Source organism: Phalacrocorax carbo, chromosome 15 (assembly GCF_963921805.1).
Source record: "Phalacrocorax carbo chromosome 15, bPhaCar2.1, whole genome shotgun sequence".
NCBI classification, from domain to species: Eukaryota; Metazoa; Chordata; class Aves; order Suliformes; family Phalacrocoracidae; genus Phalacrocorax; species Phalacrocorax carbo.
In genome coordinates this window covers 9,242,872-9,255,356 of record NC_087527.1, presented here as the reverse complement: position 1 = coordinate 9,255,356, position 12,485 = coordinate 9,242,872, and the positions used below count along the sequence as shown (strand labels likewise).

At 35.3% G+C, this 12,485-nt stretch overlaps 1 protein-coding gene across 3 annotated transcripts in view; it reads left to right on the top strand.

Annotated features, from left to right (window-relative positions):
• KNTC1 (kinetochore associated 1) overlaps window positions 1-12,485 on the top strand; it is a 42,279-nt gene that overhangs the window by 714 nt on the left and 29,080 nt on the right. For all 3 annotated transcript variants that reach the window (XM_064466094.1, XM_064466092.1, XM_064466093.1), the window contains exons 2-23: window positions 345-482; window positions 591-711; window positions 1,096-1,211; window positions 1,520-1,592; window positions 2,224-2,301; window positions 2,817-2,851; window positions 3,717-3,827; window positions 4,730-4,823; window positions 5,168-5,220; window positions 5,492-5,604; window positions 6,321-6,375; window positions 7,018-7,116; window positions 8,231-8,274; window positions 8,388-8,453; window positions 8,555-8,630; window positions 9,272-9,397; window positions 9,491-9,580; window positions 10,123-10,188; window positions 10,683-10,744; window positions 11,166-11,277; window positions 12,032-12,175; window positions 12,391-12,447. In XM_064466094.1, coding sequence (XP_064322164.1) covers window positions 345-482; window positions 591-711; window positions 1,096-1,211; window positions 1,520-1,592; window positions 2,224-2,301; window positions 2,817-2,851; window positions 3,717-3,827; window positions 4,730-4,823; window positions 5,168-5,220; window positions 5,492-5,604; window positions 6,321-6,375; window positions 7,018-7,116; window positions 8,231-8,274; window positions 8,388-8,453; window positions 8,555-8,630; window positions 9,272-9,397; window positions 9,491-9,580; window positions 10,123-10,188; window positions 10,683-10,744; window positions 11,166-11,277; window positions 12,032-12,175; window positions 12,391-12,447 — 1,929 coding nt within the window. The remainder of the gene's footprint in view (window positions 1-344; window positions 483-590; window positions 712-1,095; window positions 1,212-1,519; window positions 1,593-2,223; window positions 2,302-2,816; window positions 2,852-3,716; window positions 3,828-4,729; window positions 4,824-5,167; window positions 5,221-5,491; window positions 5,605-6,320; window positions 6,376-7,017; window positions 7,117-8,230; window positions 8,275-8,387; window positions 8,454-8,554; window positions 8,631-9,271; window positions 9,398-9,490; window positions 9,581-10,122; window positions 10,189-10,682; window positions 10,745-11,165; window positions 11,278-12,031; window positions 12,176-12,390; window positions 12,448-12,485) is intronic.

The following is a 12,485-nucleotide window of genomic DNA, read 5'->3' as shown; positions in this document are numbered from 1 at the left end:
GTGAGGGGATGGGAGGGTGGGTCGCGGTCTCTCTGGGCAGGGCCGTCCGCTGCGTGGCGGGGACGGCTCTCCGGTGCTGAGTTTCGTTCAGCTTCGGTCGTGAAACCTGTCCTCGCCAAGCTGAGTTCTGTCGGGCCCGCTGGCGACATCAGTTGGGAGCCACATTGCTCTTGCAACTTTGTCTTTTCTAAACGCGCAATATGCCTTTAGGAGGCTCGTTGTATTACCCTTCCTCCTAGAAGCAGAATCACAATAGAATAATAAAATCAATAATTTGTGTGTGGTCATATGACTTTTTTTAAACGTCTCTGCTTTATAGCATGTTCATTAAATGTTTATCTTAGGTAAACATGTGGAATGATATTGAGCTTCTTGCCAATGATGACACAGGGAGCGAGCGGCTCCCGGTAGGTTTGGGACGTGAGTGTGGAACTGCATTGTATCAAGTGGATACGCTACTTCAAATCACATCTTCAGAAAAGGTACCATTTGACAAAGCTGTGTTTTTCTTTTTCTTAATAATTATCAGAGCTTCTTTGTAATATTTTTTAAAGTGTTTCAGTTATATATAATGACGTTTTTCTTCTTAGGTCTCCGTTAATCCGCAGTTGTATGCATGCAACTCAAAGGATGGCAGTATTATTGTTGTTGACAGATCTGTGGCACTTATTGACAGTACTGGGCAGTCTCTGCAGATGCACGTTCAGTTTGGTAAGTTCATTCCTTTGGAATTCCACTGGAAGTTAAAACTGGCTTTTGAAAGATACGTGTTAGGTTTGTGTAGGGAAATACAGCCAGTATCTTGTGTATGTAACTAGTCTGTAAAAGGAGGTATTATAATGAATATCTAAGGAATAAAAAGTGATTGCTGATTCTGTATACAATTAACTAAGTATTTCTGTACAATTTAATTAGAATGTTCACTAACTTTTCACTGAAATGGGAGTAATGGATGCCAAACCCACTCCCTGTATACCCTTTCCTGTACTTTGTTTTAATCAAAATAAACACTATGTTGTCAAATTCATGGATTTCAAATACGAATGTCTATTAATAAAAACTAAATATTTGTCATTTTGGCATGGCACTTTTCAGATACTAATGTGGATGTAGTTGGTATGTGTCAAGAAAAACAGTTTCTTGTGGTTGGTGAGAGAAGTGGCAATTTCCATCTTATTCACATACCATCAAAACAAACCTTGCTAACCAAGGTACAGTAATTTTTCTATTCTAATTTTGCTGAAAAACTTTTGTTCTCAGAATTTCTTGAGTTTTTTCTTTCTTGCAAATACCAAAATATAAACAATCTTACGATATGAACACATCATCTAGTTTGAACAAACAGATTAAAGGGACACTTTTGTTCCCAAAAGTAATGAATAAGCAATGAATACTGGCGTGTATGAACAAGAACCAGTTCTTCACGAAAGGCTAAAGTTCAGATTTGAACTGATGATCAGTATTTCCAATTTGATAAAAATATAATAATCTAATAGTCTTTATGTTGATTCTATTTTAGATTTTGGTTGAAAAATCTTCAAGTGAAAAGACTTACTTAAATCTCTTCATTGAAAAAGATAATTCAGATGCAGGTAAGAATTTGATTTCCCCCCTCTTTGATTTTTGTGATTTTGTTCCCCTGTAATATTTCTCTGGGAAAGAGACTACAAAATAAATAATCAGATACAGCTTTACTTTGCATTGTACACATCAAATGCACTTTTCTTAATGCTTTCCTGTGAAAATATTTAGCTCGTTAATTATTTTATGAATGTCATAGAAAACAATAACAAGTATTCAGAATTCAAGACCTTCAAGACCTTTTTCTTTTGAGACTGTCCTAAACATATGAAAATGCTCAGAAAGGAAGGATGCCTTCTCTCTTTCTTCTATCAGACTTCAGATTTTAGTAGTTCCTGTTCTTCTATAAGTTCCCACTCTTATTCTGTCACAATATAAAGTATTTAAACGTAGTTTTGTCATGAAAACAGAATTTGCAGTCTGATGTGCGCATACAAAAATCATAATTTCAAACAAAACTCTAAGACATACAAACTTATTCTACTCTTCATTGAAGGCAACAAAATTTTGTTTAAAAACAGTCTAATCTATTGGTCAGATATTTTTTTGTCAGTTATTTCACTGTCCTATTCATAAGCAAGTAGTCTCTTTACAGTTATTGAATATTTAAGCTTGAAGTATTTGTACTGCATTTTTTTTTAGGTGTTTATCATATGTTCATTCTCACAAGCAATGGATTCTTCTGCATTATGTGTCTCCCACTTGCTAAAACACAGGGAGGTAGGATGATCTACAAACCCAAAATGGGTTTCCATTTAAACAAGAAGAGCTGTATTAAAAAAGCTTTTCCATGCATCTTTCTAATGGGAATAAGATATGGAGTTGGGATTTTCTATTTAATCTTAGTTTGTTTCTAAAGGGAAAACAATATTCAACTAGTAATAAATTTTTATGTGTGTATGTTCTTCCAATAATTCCGTTACTTTATGTTTATCAGATGCACTGCTTTAGAGAGAGTAGTGGATACTACAGAAGCAGGATTTTAAGCTGTAATCAGTCTTAACTGTACTGCAGAATATTGGGAATAATATACATTTTTAATGCTGTACAAATATAGCTATTAGTTAATTTTCTGTAACTCAGTACTGTGATAAGTAGAAATAAACCCTGTCAAAGATCCTGGCTAAAGTGTTTTTCAGCATAGTCAGGTTAGGATTAAGCTATCCTATGTGACGTTTAATGGCTTTTTTCAATTTTGAAAAAGTTTATTTAACTGATTTTTTTTTTTTATGCAGCAATTGACAAGATGGATATGATTACAGCAAAGACAGTAAGAAATACACGCTAACTTGTAATGTGTAACAAAACTTTGCTTTGTACATTTTATTGACTATTTACCAGTTTATTATTACAACTCATAATTGAGATGAGCTCAGTCATGAGCCAAGAGGGCCAAGCGTGTCTTAGGTAAGTGTATCGAGCACTGCATTGCAGCCGGTCAAGGGAGGTGATTGTCCTGCTCTCCTCTGCCCTGGTGCAGCCTCACCTTGGGTAATGTGTGCAGTTTTGGGCGCCACAGTACATTAAGGATATAAAGCTACTAGACAGTGTCCAGAGGAGGGCCACAAAGTTGGTGAAGGGTTTAGAGGAGAAACCACATCAGGAGCAGCTGAAGTCACTTAGTTTATTCAGCCTGGAGCAGAGGAGGCTGAGGGCAGCCCTCATTGCGGTCTGCAGCTTCCTCACAAGGGGAGGCGGAGGGGCAGGCACTGGTCTCTTCTCTCTGGTGACCCATGACAGGACCCGAGGGAATGGCAGGGAGATGTGCCAGGGGAGGGTTAGGTTGGGTATTAGGAAAAGGTCCTTCCCCCAGAAGGTGGTGGAGCCCTGGCACAGGCTCCCCAGGGAGGCATCACGGCACCAGCCTGGCGATATTCAAGAAGCACTTGGACAAGGCCCTCAGAGACATGGTGTGAATTTTGGCATTGTCCTGTGTAGGGAAAGGAATTGGACTTGATGATCCTTGTGGGTCCCTTCCAGCTCAGGACATTCTATGATTCTGTGTTTCTATGATTATTACTTTTTCTGTACAAGGAGAAGTGCACAGATAAACCTTGGTTTTATCTCCTAATTGTATAAACAACTTTTTTTTCTTCCCCTTTTGTTTGTTTTCCCTTCATCTTCCACTCCACAAGTTACAAGGACAGATAAAGACAGCTTTCATTTCCACAGAAGAGTATCACAGCCTTGGCTGTCAGAATTTTGTGATAAGTAACTCAGTGAACAAAATCCATTTGATAATTGGGGTAAGTACTAAGAATATGCTCATAACAATTTCTATGTGATCAGTGATGATATTTTTTTCATCTGCAACAAAATTTTTCTCCAGCTGGTTGAAAAAGTGGATAATACATGTTTTGAACTAAGACTTTTTTTCTTTAATTTCTTTCACTGTAAATTTAAAGGTTATCAGTTGTGCAGTCTGTCCATAGTTTTCCTTGTAAGGAAATAACTGTTGTCATTTCAGAATTTGCTCTGTTATGATGGATGGGGAAAACCACTTTCACCTGGTTGCATGGCACTGGTGTTCCTAGCCTGAACCAGCTAGTCTATTTATAGTCTTGTCCTTGAGCTTGGAGACAAAGCCCAAGTTGGCAAGAGTCTTCCAATCAGGATCACATTCAGCAAGCGCTTGCCAAAGTAACCATCAAGGTCCCAATTGAACAAAGCCCTTAAGCATGGATTAAGTACAGGAACCGATAAAAAAATAAAAATACAGACCTATTTTGAAATGTTAGTTTGGACTAGAAACAAGTTTGTTTTCTGAGTTCATTGACTGAAGCCTGTTGAAATCAATGCAATTTTTCTCAGTAGGTTCAGTGTATGTTTCATTCAGGTTTTATGTTTCATTGGAATGGAAAGTGGATGTTTTGGAGTATGGACGTTTTTAGAAGAGCCAAAAACGTTTGGGGTTGCTGACTAGCAAAAATTACTGTAGTAAAGGCCAGTCTTTAAAGGAGAAAGGAAAAAAGGCTAAATTATAAGTAAATGAATAAATAAATAAAATTTTCTGAACACCAATATTCACCAGAAATAAAGTTTAAGTTTGTTTTGTAGCTTTCCAAGTTAAAGACCAGTTGTAGAAGCACACCTCTGAATGGCCAAATTTCTAATGTATAAACCCATTTTCCTTCACCTTTACTAACAGGGTAAGGGTGATTATGTACTCTCCACATGGGAGGCAGACACTACCAATAACCTGGTGTCTCTTCGAAGTTTTGCTGATTCAAGTCTGATCAAAGGTAAAGAGGAGGTTTTTCTTTTTACAGACAAGTGTAGAATTCATATTTAATTGCAGAAGACACTAAGACATTTTCAATTATTTCATTGTTTTTAGTAAACACACATATATCAAATGGAACACTTCTTGTAAAGGTACAGCCAAAATGTATGCCTCAAAATTGTTGAGGTAACTTATATACATAAATCACAATTCTGTTTAAACTAAACTTTTCACAGTCCTAGAGGTTTCATGAGATTAAACATCTGTAGGCTTCCAGTGCTTTGTTCTACATTTTAATATTTTTGCTTCAAATACATTTCTCAGGAAAAATAATACATTTATGTGACTATGGATATTTTTTAGATGCAGCAAAACTTCAAGTTCTTGACAATCTGCTGTTCGTTTTAGATACAGAGGTATGTGTAAAGATTTGGTTTAGTCTTTGTTTTACAATGTTCTTGAGCCAGCTTATAAAAATATTTTTAAAGTAATAGCTTTAAAATGTTTCTATAAAATAAAGATGCTTATATTTACAGAGGACCTTGATCTTACTGTTTTAGGTTGGTTTTTTTTTCTCCTAGTCATGACTTAAGCCATGGAATGTGTTAATATTCTGCTTAAAAAAGAAAAAATGTCTTCTATGAAGAAAATGTGAAATCCATCTCTGATTTTTTTTTTTTAATCTAGAATGTCTTAAGCATGTGGGATGTTTATTCCCTTACTCTAATTTGGGATTGGCCTTTAATAAGTATTGAAGAATTCCTTCTAAGTACAGAGTCAGATTCTTCCCCAGTTATATGGTAAGTAAAGTGTTATAGCAGCAATTCTGAAAAACGAAGAGTTGCCTATCGTTACAGGAAATGTCCCACAAACACTTGACTTTCTGTGGCAATTAATTTTTAGAAATCTTTTGAGATCTTTCTAGTCAGTAGGGCAAAGATAATTGGACTGTAGGTATCCTTAGCTCTGTGTTGTAGAAAAGAAAACCTTGGTGCTTTCTGCTTTACATTGGTTTATCTGTTGTTACTGCTAAGGAATATTTCATGTAACCTGTATCGTTTAGGAAATGCTTGTCTAAAATAATGTGTAAAATGTGTCTTACAAGTCTGATGTTATAAAAAAGCTAGTTTGTCTTTTGGATAGATAAGTAGTAAGATCTTCATTCTGCAGATGGAGAAGGCAAAATCTAGAGGTGCGTTTATTGGTTAAAATACAAAAGGCATTAATGGCAATTAAGATTAGAAGACAAGACTGTTGGCTCTTTCCGTTGCTCTGTCCAAGTTTTTTTTAAAAAAAGAATCAGATCCATTTGAAAAGCTTAAAAATGTCAGAAGTTAAATATATGTCCTCTACATACTAAAACACTGTTATTTTTGGGTGCACTATACCGTTTTAAAATGTACCAGTTTCCATGGAAAACTAAATTTTCTAAAACTCATAAGCAAGACTGTTTCACAGTTTTAACGTAAGATTTATAAGAAAGTACATTTTGCTTTCTTTTTTTCTTGTTCTGTAGGCAAGGACTTGCCAATGTTAAACTGATAGTCATGACAACACCGGATAATAAACAGGTATAATCTCTTTATCTGTGTTCAGTTCCTCAATTGTTATGCAGTCACTTACAGAAAAAAGAGGGGGGAAGGAAGAAAAGGAGATGGCTAAATATTTGCAGCAGACAGAATTCTCAGGAGCTCAAAGTCAAAACTGAAATGTGACCATCTATATATTAGGATATAGCAAGTGAGGGACTATTTCTTAGCATAGTGACCAGGGCAAGCTGCCCTGCTGTTTGGGTTTTTATGGATTGTTTGGGGTTTGTTTTCTTTTTTAAATGGTAGGCAGATAGGGGAGAGCAGCAAAACTTACTATTGTCTTACATACCCTCACAGACTCTTTAGAGCAGTGTCTGCTCCACGTACAGTCTGTGGAGTTAGCTGAAATAGAATGCCAGGAGGAGCATTATACAATTTTTTTAATGAAACCTGCCTAATTATATATGATAGGCCTATATATAGAGAGGCAACATCTAAAACGTCATTAAACTTTCTCAAACTGTAGACATCTGCTTTTTTTATAAAAACTTACAAAAATAGTGTCTTCCATCTAGCTCCGTAAGAATCCAGAAATTATTCTGCAAACATCACTCTGTAACCAGTGTATGAGGAAAAAAAAATTCTGACTTGTTTGTTTGTTTTTCCCCATTTTTTTTATAGATGAGAAGTCTAATGGTTTTTGCATTGCCTACTATGCAGCAGCTCTATTCTCTGGAAGTATCAATTGTTTCTTCGCTTGTTCAAAGTGGGATTGGCACAGTAGGTTGAGATTATTTTTGTTGTTTTTCTTGGAAGAAATATAGTTGTCTTAATAGGTATAGTTAGTAAAGAGGGTACTGTGATATTCTTTTTAGATTAGAACCAATTTGTGATAGAAACTGTGCAGGAACTGTACAAAGAAAGATCAGATTACGTCCCCAAAGGATGGAAAAAAAAGGTACAATATATAGCAAACTGAACAGTTTCATTCTAGGCCCAGGTCTACTGCAATGTTTAATACTACTGCAAGTTGTTCTTGCTGCTGTTACAGCTAAAAGCTGTATGATGTTTTAAGTTCTCTTAGCATAGAAAAATGCTTGGGATTTATTTGGGATTTATTTAAGTTGAGATGAGAGAGCTACTTCTTTTACTGTTTAAGCTGCTTCCTTATAAAGACTTTAACAAAAGAAAGTCAAAAAGGACAGCGAGAACTTTACAAATTAGGAATGTTGTAAAGACTGGTGAAGTGGAGTGGGTATGTGACAGGATATCAAGTCAGAAGCGTAAGCAGTGGCTCTTCATTGGAATTGTGAAAGTGAATGTAGTAAGATCTGGATCTGATATGCAATAAAATGGAAAGCTGATTAAATTCCTTGCCTTGTATGAAGCACTTGGCAGAAAAGATTATATATGCAGCTACGTAGTGGAGAAAATAATGGCTAAAATATCCCTTTTCTTTGATCTGAGATGATAAAGTCAAGGTGGGAAATGCCAAGGCATATATTGCCTTTGTGGAATGTAGCACAGAGGTCAGATTCTGAGATGTGAAGATGCATACAGTGTGACCTGCTTATGGCTTGGACAAAATGAAAGAGTGTAATTTTGAGATGATTCACTCATGTGGAGGATGTACTGATGGTAATTGAACTGGTACAGCAGGGTGGTTTCTGCCTGAAACGTCCAGTTAAGGCCCTCAGAAATTTTAGATAGTGAAAACTATACAGGAAATAACGTGATAAGCATTTTGAAAACCCAACTAAGTTATCTGAGAGAAAAGCAGTAGTTTGTTTCCAGGTTAAGAAACACTTAATGCCTTACAGCTGTGCTTTCTGACGGCTTTCCTTATGACTGATTGCCCTTACCACCTAATGATTTCTATTATTGCATGCTGCAGGATACAATATACTTCTTGGAGGGAATTCATGAAAAACATCAGATGTAAGACAATGTTTTGTTTCTTACTAGATCATTATTATACAAAAATGGCAGATTACTTCTACATATAGTTGTTTCACAGTTGAGAAACTCACATAGTTCCCTCTCATCCTCAGACCCTCTGAAGGCCCAGTTTCTATTGTTGTGATGAGAAGTTTAACTGAAGCCTTGCCGGAAAATAGGTACTGGTTTCTGTGAAACACTATTTTATTATTATTAATTTTTTTCACCTGTGGTTTGGCACTTATATTGAAGTAGTACACTGTACTTATTTCACCCCTAGACTAAGTCGCTTACTTCATAAACACAAATTCTGTGAAGCAGAGAATTTTGCTATTCAGTTTGGGCTAGATGTTGAGGTAAGTTGTCCGTGCTTTATAAATACATTTGGAGATTAATTAATATATGCAACTTATAAATAAGGTTCTTGCCCTATAGTCCAACAGAAAGTATTAAAAGTATTACAAATATAGTGGAATGTTACCTTACAAAGCAACTCGCTATACTTGAAAGCCAATTCAAGATCAGATGACTACATGGTGAACTATGTTTTTATTTACAGTAACTAACAAACCTTGCAATGAAAAGTGGTGCACAAGAACATCTTCTGATCAAAGTAAGCACTGCTGGACCAGGAGAAGGGACAATGATCCCTCTAAGTAGCAGGAAACCGTGTTGCTAAAAAGAGAATTTTCACATGCATTTTAATAACACATAATTTGGCTTCATTAACTGATTCACTCAAATAATGCAATTTCAGAGTTCCCTCTGCTTTTTGTTTTGTTTTTTTTTAATAAAAAACAGGCTTAACCAGTGAGATAAAAATATACCACAATTGATAGAGACGAATTGGTAATCCATTTCTGTAATGAAAGCACCCAATGTACATGGCCACACTTTCATTCACAATGTTTTTGAGATAAAGTGTAGAGTTTTCAGTTGAAGACTGTCTGCCTAAAACTTAATTGCATCAAACTGAAAACTGTTTTTTTTTAAACAGCTTGTATACAAAGTGAAAGCGAACACTATTTTAGAGAAACTAGCTTCAGCTTCTGTTGGGAGTTATGGTCATGAAGTCTGGCTGGATCTTGTGAATGAAGCCAAAGAAAATTTGCAAAAAATTCAGGTATGTTTTTATTTCTACCCTCTTTCTCTAATAAAGTGATTCAAATTATAAAGGAGCTTGGAATTCATTTCAGTTGTTTCCTTATGCAAACAGGATAGCCAATTTGTTGTGGATTACTGCATAAATGCTCCATGGCCGCTGTATGAAACCACTCAAGAAATGTTGAACTACGCTAAAGTCAGAGTAAGGGGTTTTATTTCTTTAAATTGCTTATACTCATCCATTCCTATTACCTGTTTCTGTACAACTGGGGAGGGGCAATCTTCAAACCAGTTGGAGTCTTTCAAAAAGTAAATGCATTATAAATTGTATGTTGCCAAACATGAAGAAGCAGGAAGGCTTTTTCCAACCTTGTTCATGCTATTGCTTAAGGGCAAAAAAGAGCTTACAGTTTTATTTTCACATCAGAAATCAGGTTTTAGTTTTGAGCAATAGTTTTTTAAGTACCTTTTAACTATTCATTTCAGGACTAAAAGCTCAAAATACATCACTTTTTTGTCTTCATTATTTTAGTCTTTCCTGCCCTTTCAAACAGAATTGGAGATATGCATATTATCTGTTTGATCCTGCATACGTGTAGAAATCCAGGGTCTAATATTGTAAAACAAAGACTCCTGTTTTTAGAGGGTACTAAGTTTTTGTTCATGTCTTTATTAAATTCATAGTACTGTCTGGCATGTTCTGCATGTACTGAATTGTGAGCCAAACCATTTCATATATTTCAGATTTTGAAGGAAGACAATAGAACCACTGCTCCATCATCTGATGGGGCTCTGGTACCTGTAACTGAGGTGAGAACAAACTTCTTGGCTCTGCAGTAGCATATGATAAGTATGATGTGGAGTTTTAAAAACTGTGCTACAGTTGAAATTTTTAAAAGACTGAAGAAGATTGTATTTTATAGTATGAAAGAGAACCACAGTAATGAGATGTTTCAGAAATAAACAATTATTTCAGTCATAGAAAGATTCATTTTCAGATGCTCTAGAAATTGAAGGAAGAAGCTTTCTTAAGTGCTTTTAGATATTTTTGTTTCTTATTTAGTCCTATTGTGTACTGGACAGGCCTCATCTGCCTTCAAGGAGAATCCGTGTAAAGTGTTTATGCAATTGAAACTTTGGATTAATGCTTTATTAAACAAAATTACATATGTTATTAACTGAAATTCTTGGAAAAAAAATCTTTATTTTCCTCCATTCTTCCTCTTTGTGATGGTTATTCTAACCATGTAATATCACTACTTTGTAAGCCAGATATTGACCTTAAATCTCTTGCCTGCATTTAGGTATTGAGAGCTCAGGCAAGGCTTACCACTTTTTATGGAGCTTTTGGACTAGAGAAATTCAGGTTTGTTTCTGTTTGTTTGTTAAGAGTTAAAGTAAATTTAATGGTTAAGTATATGACACTGAAATTAAGATATTTGTTTGTTTGTTTTGAGTTCATTAAACTTTAAACCTTTCCTTCTCTTCCTGAATTTTCCCATCCTCTACTGTGGAGAAGGGAGAATGCAGAGAAGTAGAGTCATCCTATATGTTGAAAACAACATATGTTATCTGTTGCATGTGCACTATCCTGTATAGATTATTTTTTTTTTACTTATTTAACATATATAGGAGGGGGTGTGATTTTTATGCACACACAATCTAACACTATTGTTGTCTCTTACAGCATATAGTACTAGCTAGAGAAGGTTTGAGGTTCTCCCCCTGCAAGTCCTTTAATATTGACATATATCAATTACAGTTTCTTTTCCTCCTCTCACTTCTAGTGGTATTGCTTGGACAGAATTCATGAATAATGAAGACATTTTCAAGAATATCCTTTTTCAGCTAGAAGAAGGAAATTTATCTTGTGCACAGTACCTCTGGCTTAGGCATCAGGTGAGATGGCATAGACCTCTCTTTGGTATTTATGGAGGATGTTGTGTCTCTTAAATTTTCCAGTCTTATTTAACAGAATCAGACAGATGCAGTTATGAAACAGCTCTTCAAAGAAGCAAAGTTCTATGGCAGAATCACATGTATTATCACAATAATTACCTGTTCACCTAGCTCCTTAGAAGGCTGAACTTCTTATTGATTTAAGAATAAACTGATATTTCTGATGGCAGAATGCATACTTCTAGGTCTGAAGGACAAAAATTCCTTGATTTATTCTGTGGTGATTGTAATCCTCCATTCACTTTCTTGCAGGCATGGCTCTCAGAATTTTTAAGTGGACATTTGCTGGCTACCTTACCTTAAAATAATTTAAAAATAATCACATAGGCTCCTCACTCTGAATGACACATTCATAATAGTGGCTATGGGCTGTTATATGCTTTCAGGTCCATGTTGGTTGTTTTCTTAACAAGACAGAACTATAGAGCAAGACCTAAAGTAATAGGACATGATTTTGTCAGTGTAATTTGCAAAGGAATTGCTTCAGTTAGGTCTTGTTTAAGAAGACCAAGCTCTAGTGTTTCTGAACAGGGCGTTTTGGTTTTTTTTTTTTAAATTCCTGTCTATGATTACTGAGATTTTCTCTTTGTATTTGTGAAATCTATTGTTTCTTCCTGTTAGTGAAACAGCTTTATGAAGTATCAGATAAGCATATACTCCATATATCTATATGTGTTCTGTTTTAATATTTTAGGCAGATTTTGAAAGAGGTTTTGATAAGAAAATGCTGGAGAACTTGCTTAATGCCATCCATTTTGCTGTTCCTTTGAAAGAACTATGTTTGTGGCTTAAAAATGTTGTGATCCCTTTCATAAGAAGAGTTGTGCCAAAGGGACAGGTAAGACTGACTTAATAAATGCAAAATGTAATTTTCTCGGGCTAAGAAAATTTTATAGTGAGACCTAGACATTTATTTTTTTAATATTAGAACCTTGTTCCTCTGTCTTTAAAAATAATTCTTTACAGTTTATATTTTAAATTACTTCTTTTAAAACAAATTTCTAATGGCAAGTTTTGCTGTGATCAATAACATACTTTTGTTGTTGTTGTTAGAAAATGTTAGCAAAATGGCTGGAACAAGGTGCTCGAAACCTTGAACTAACTGATAAAGTAAGTCATACTGCAAAACCTTTGCTTGTCTTATATTT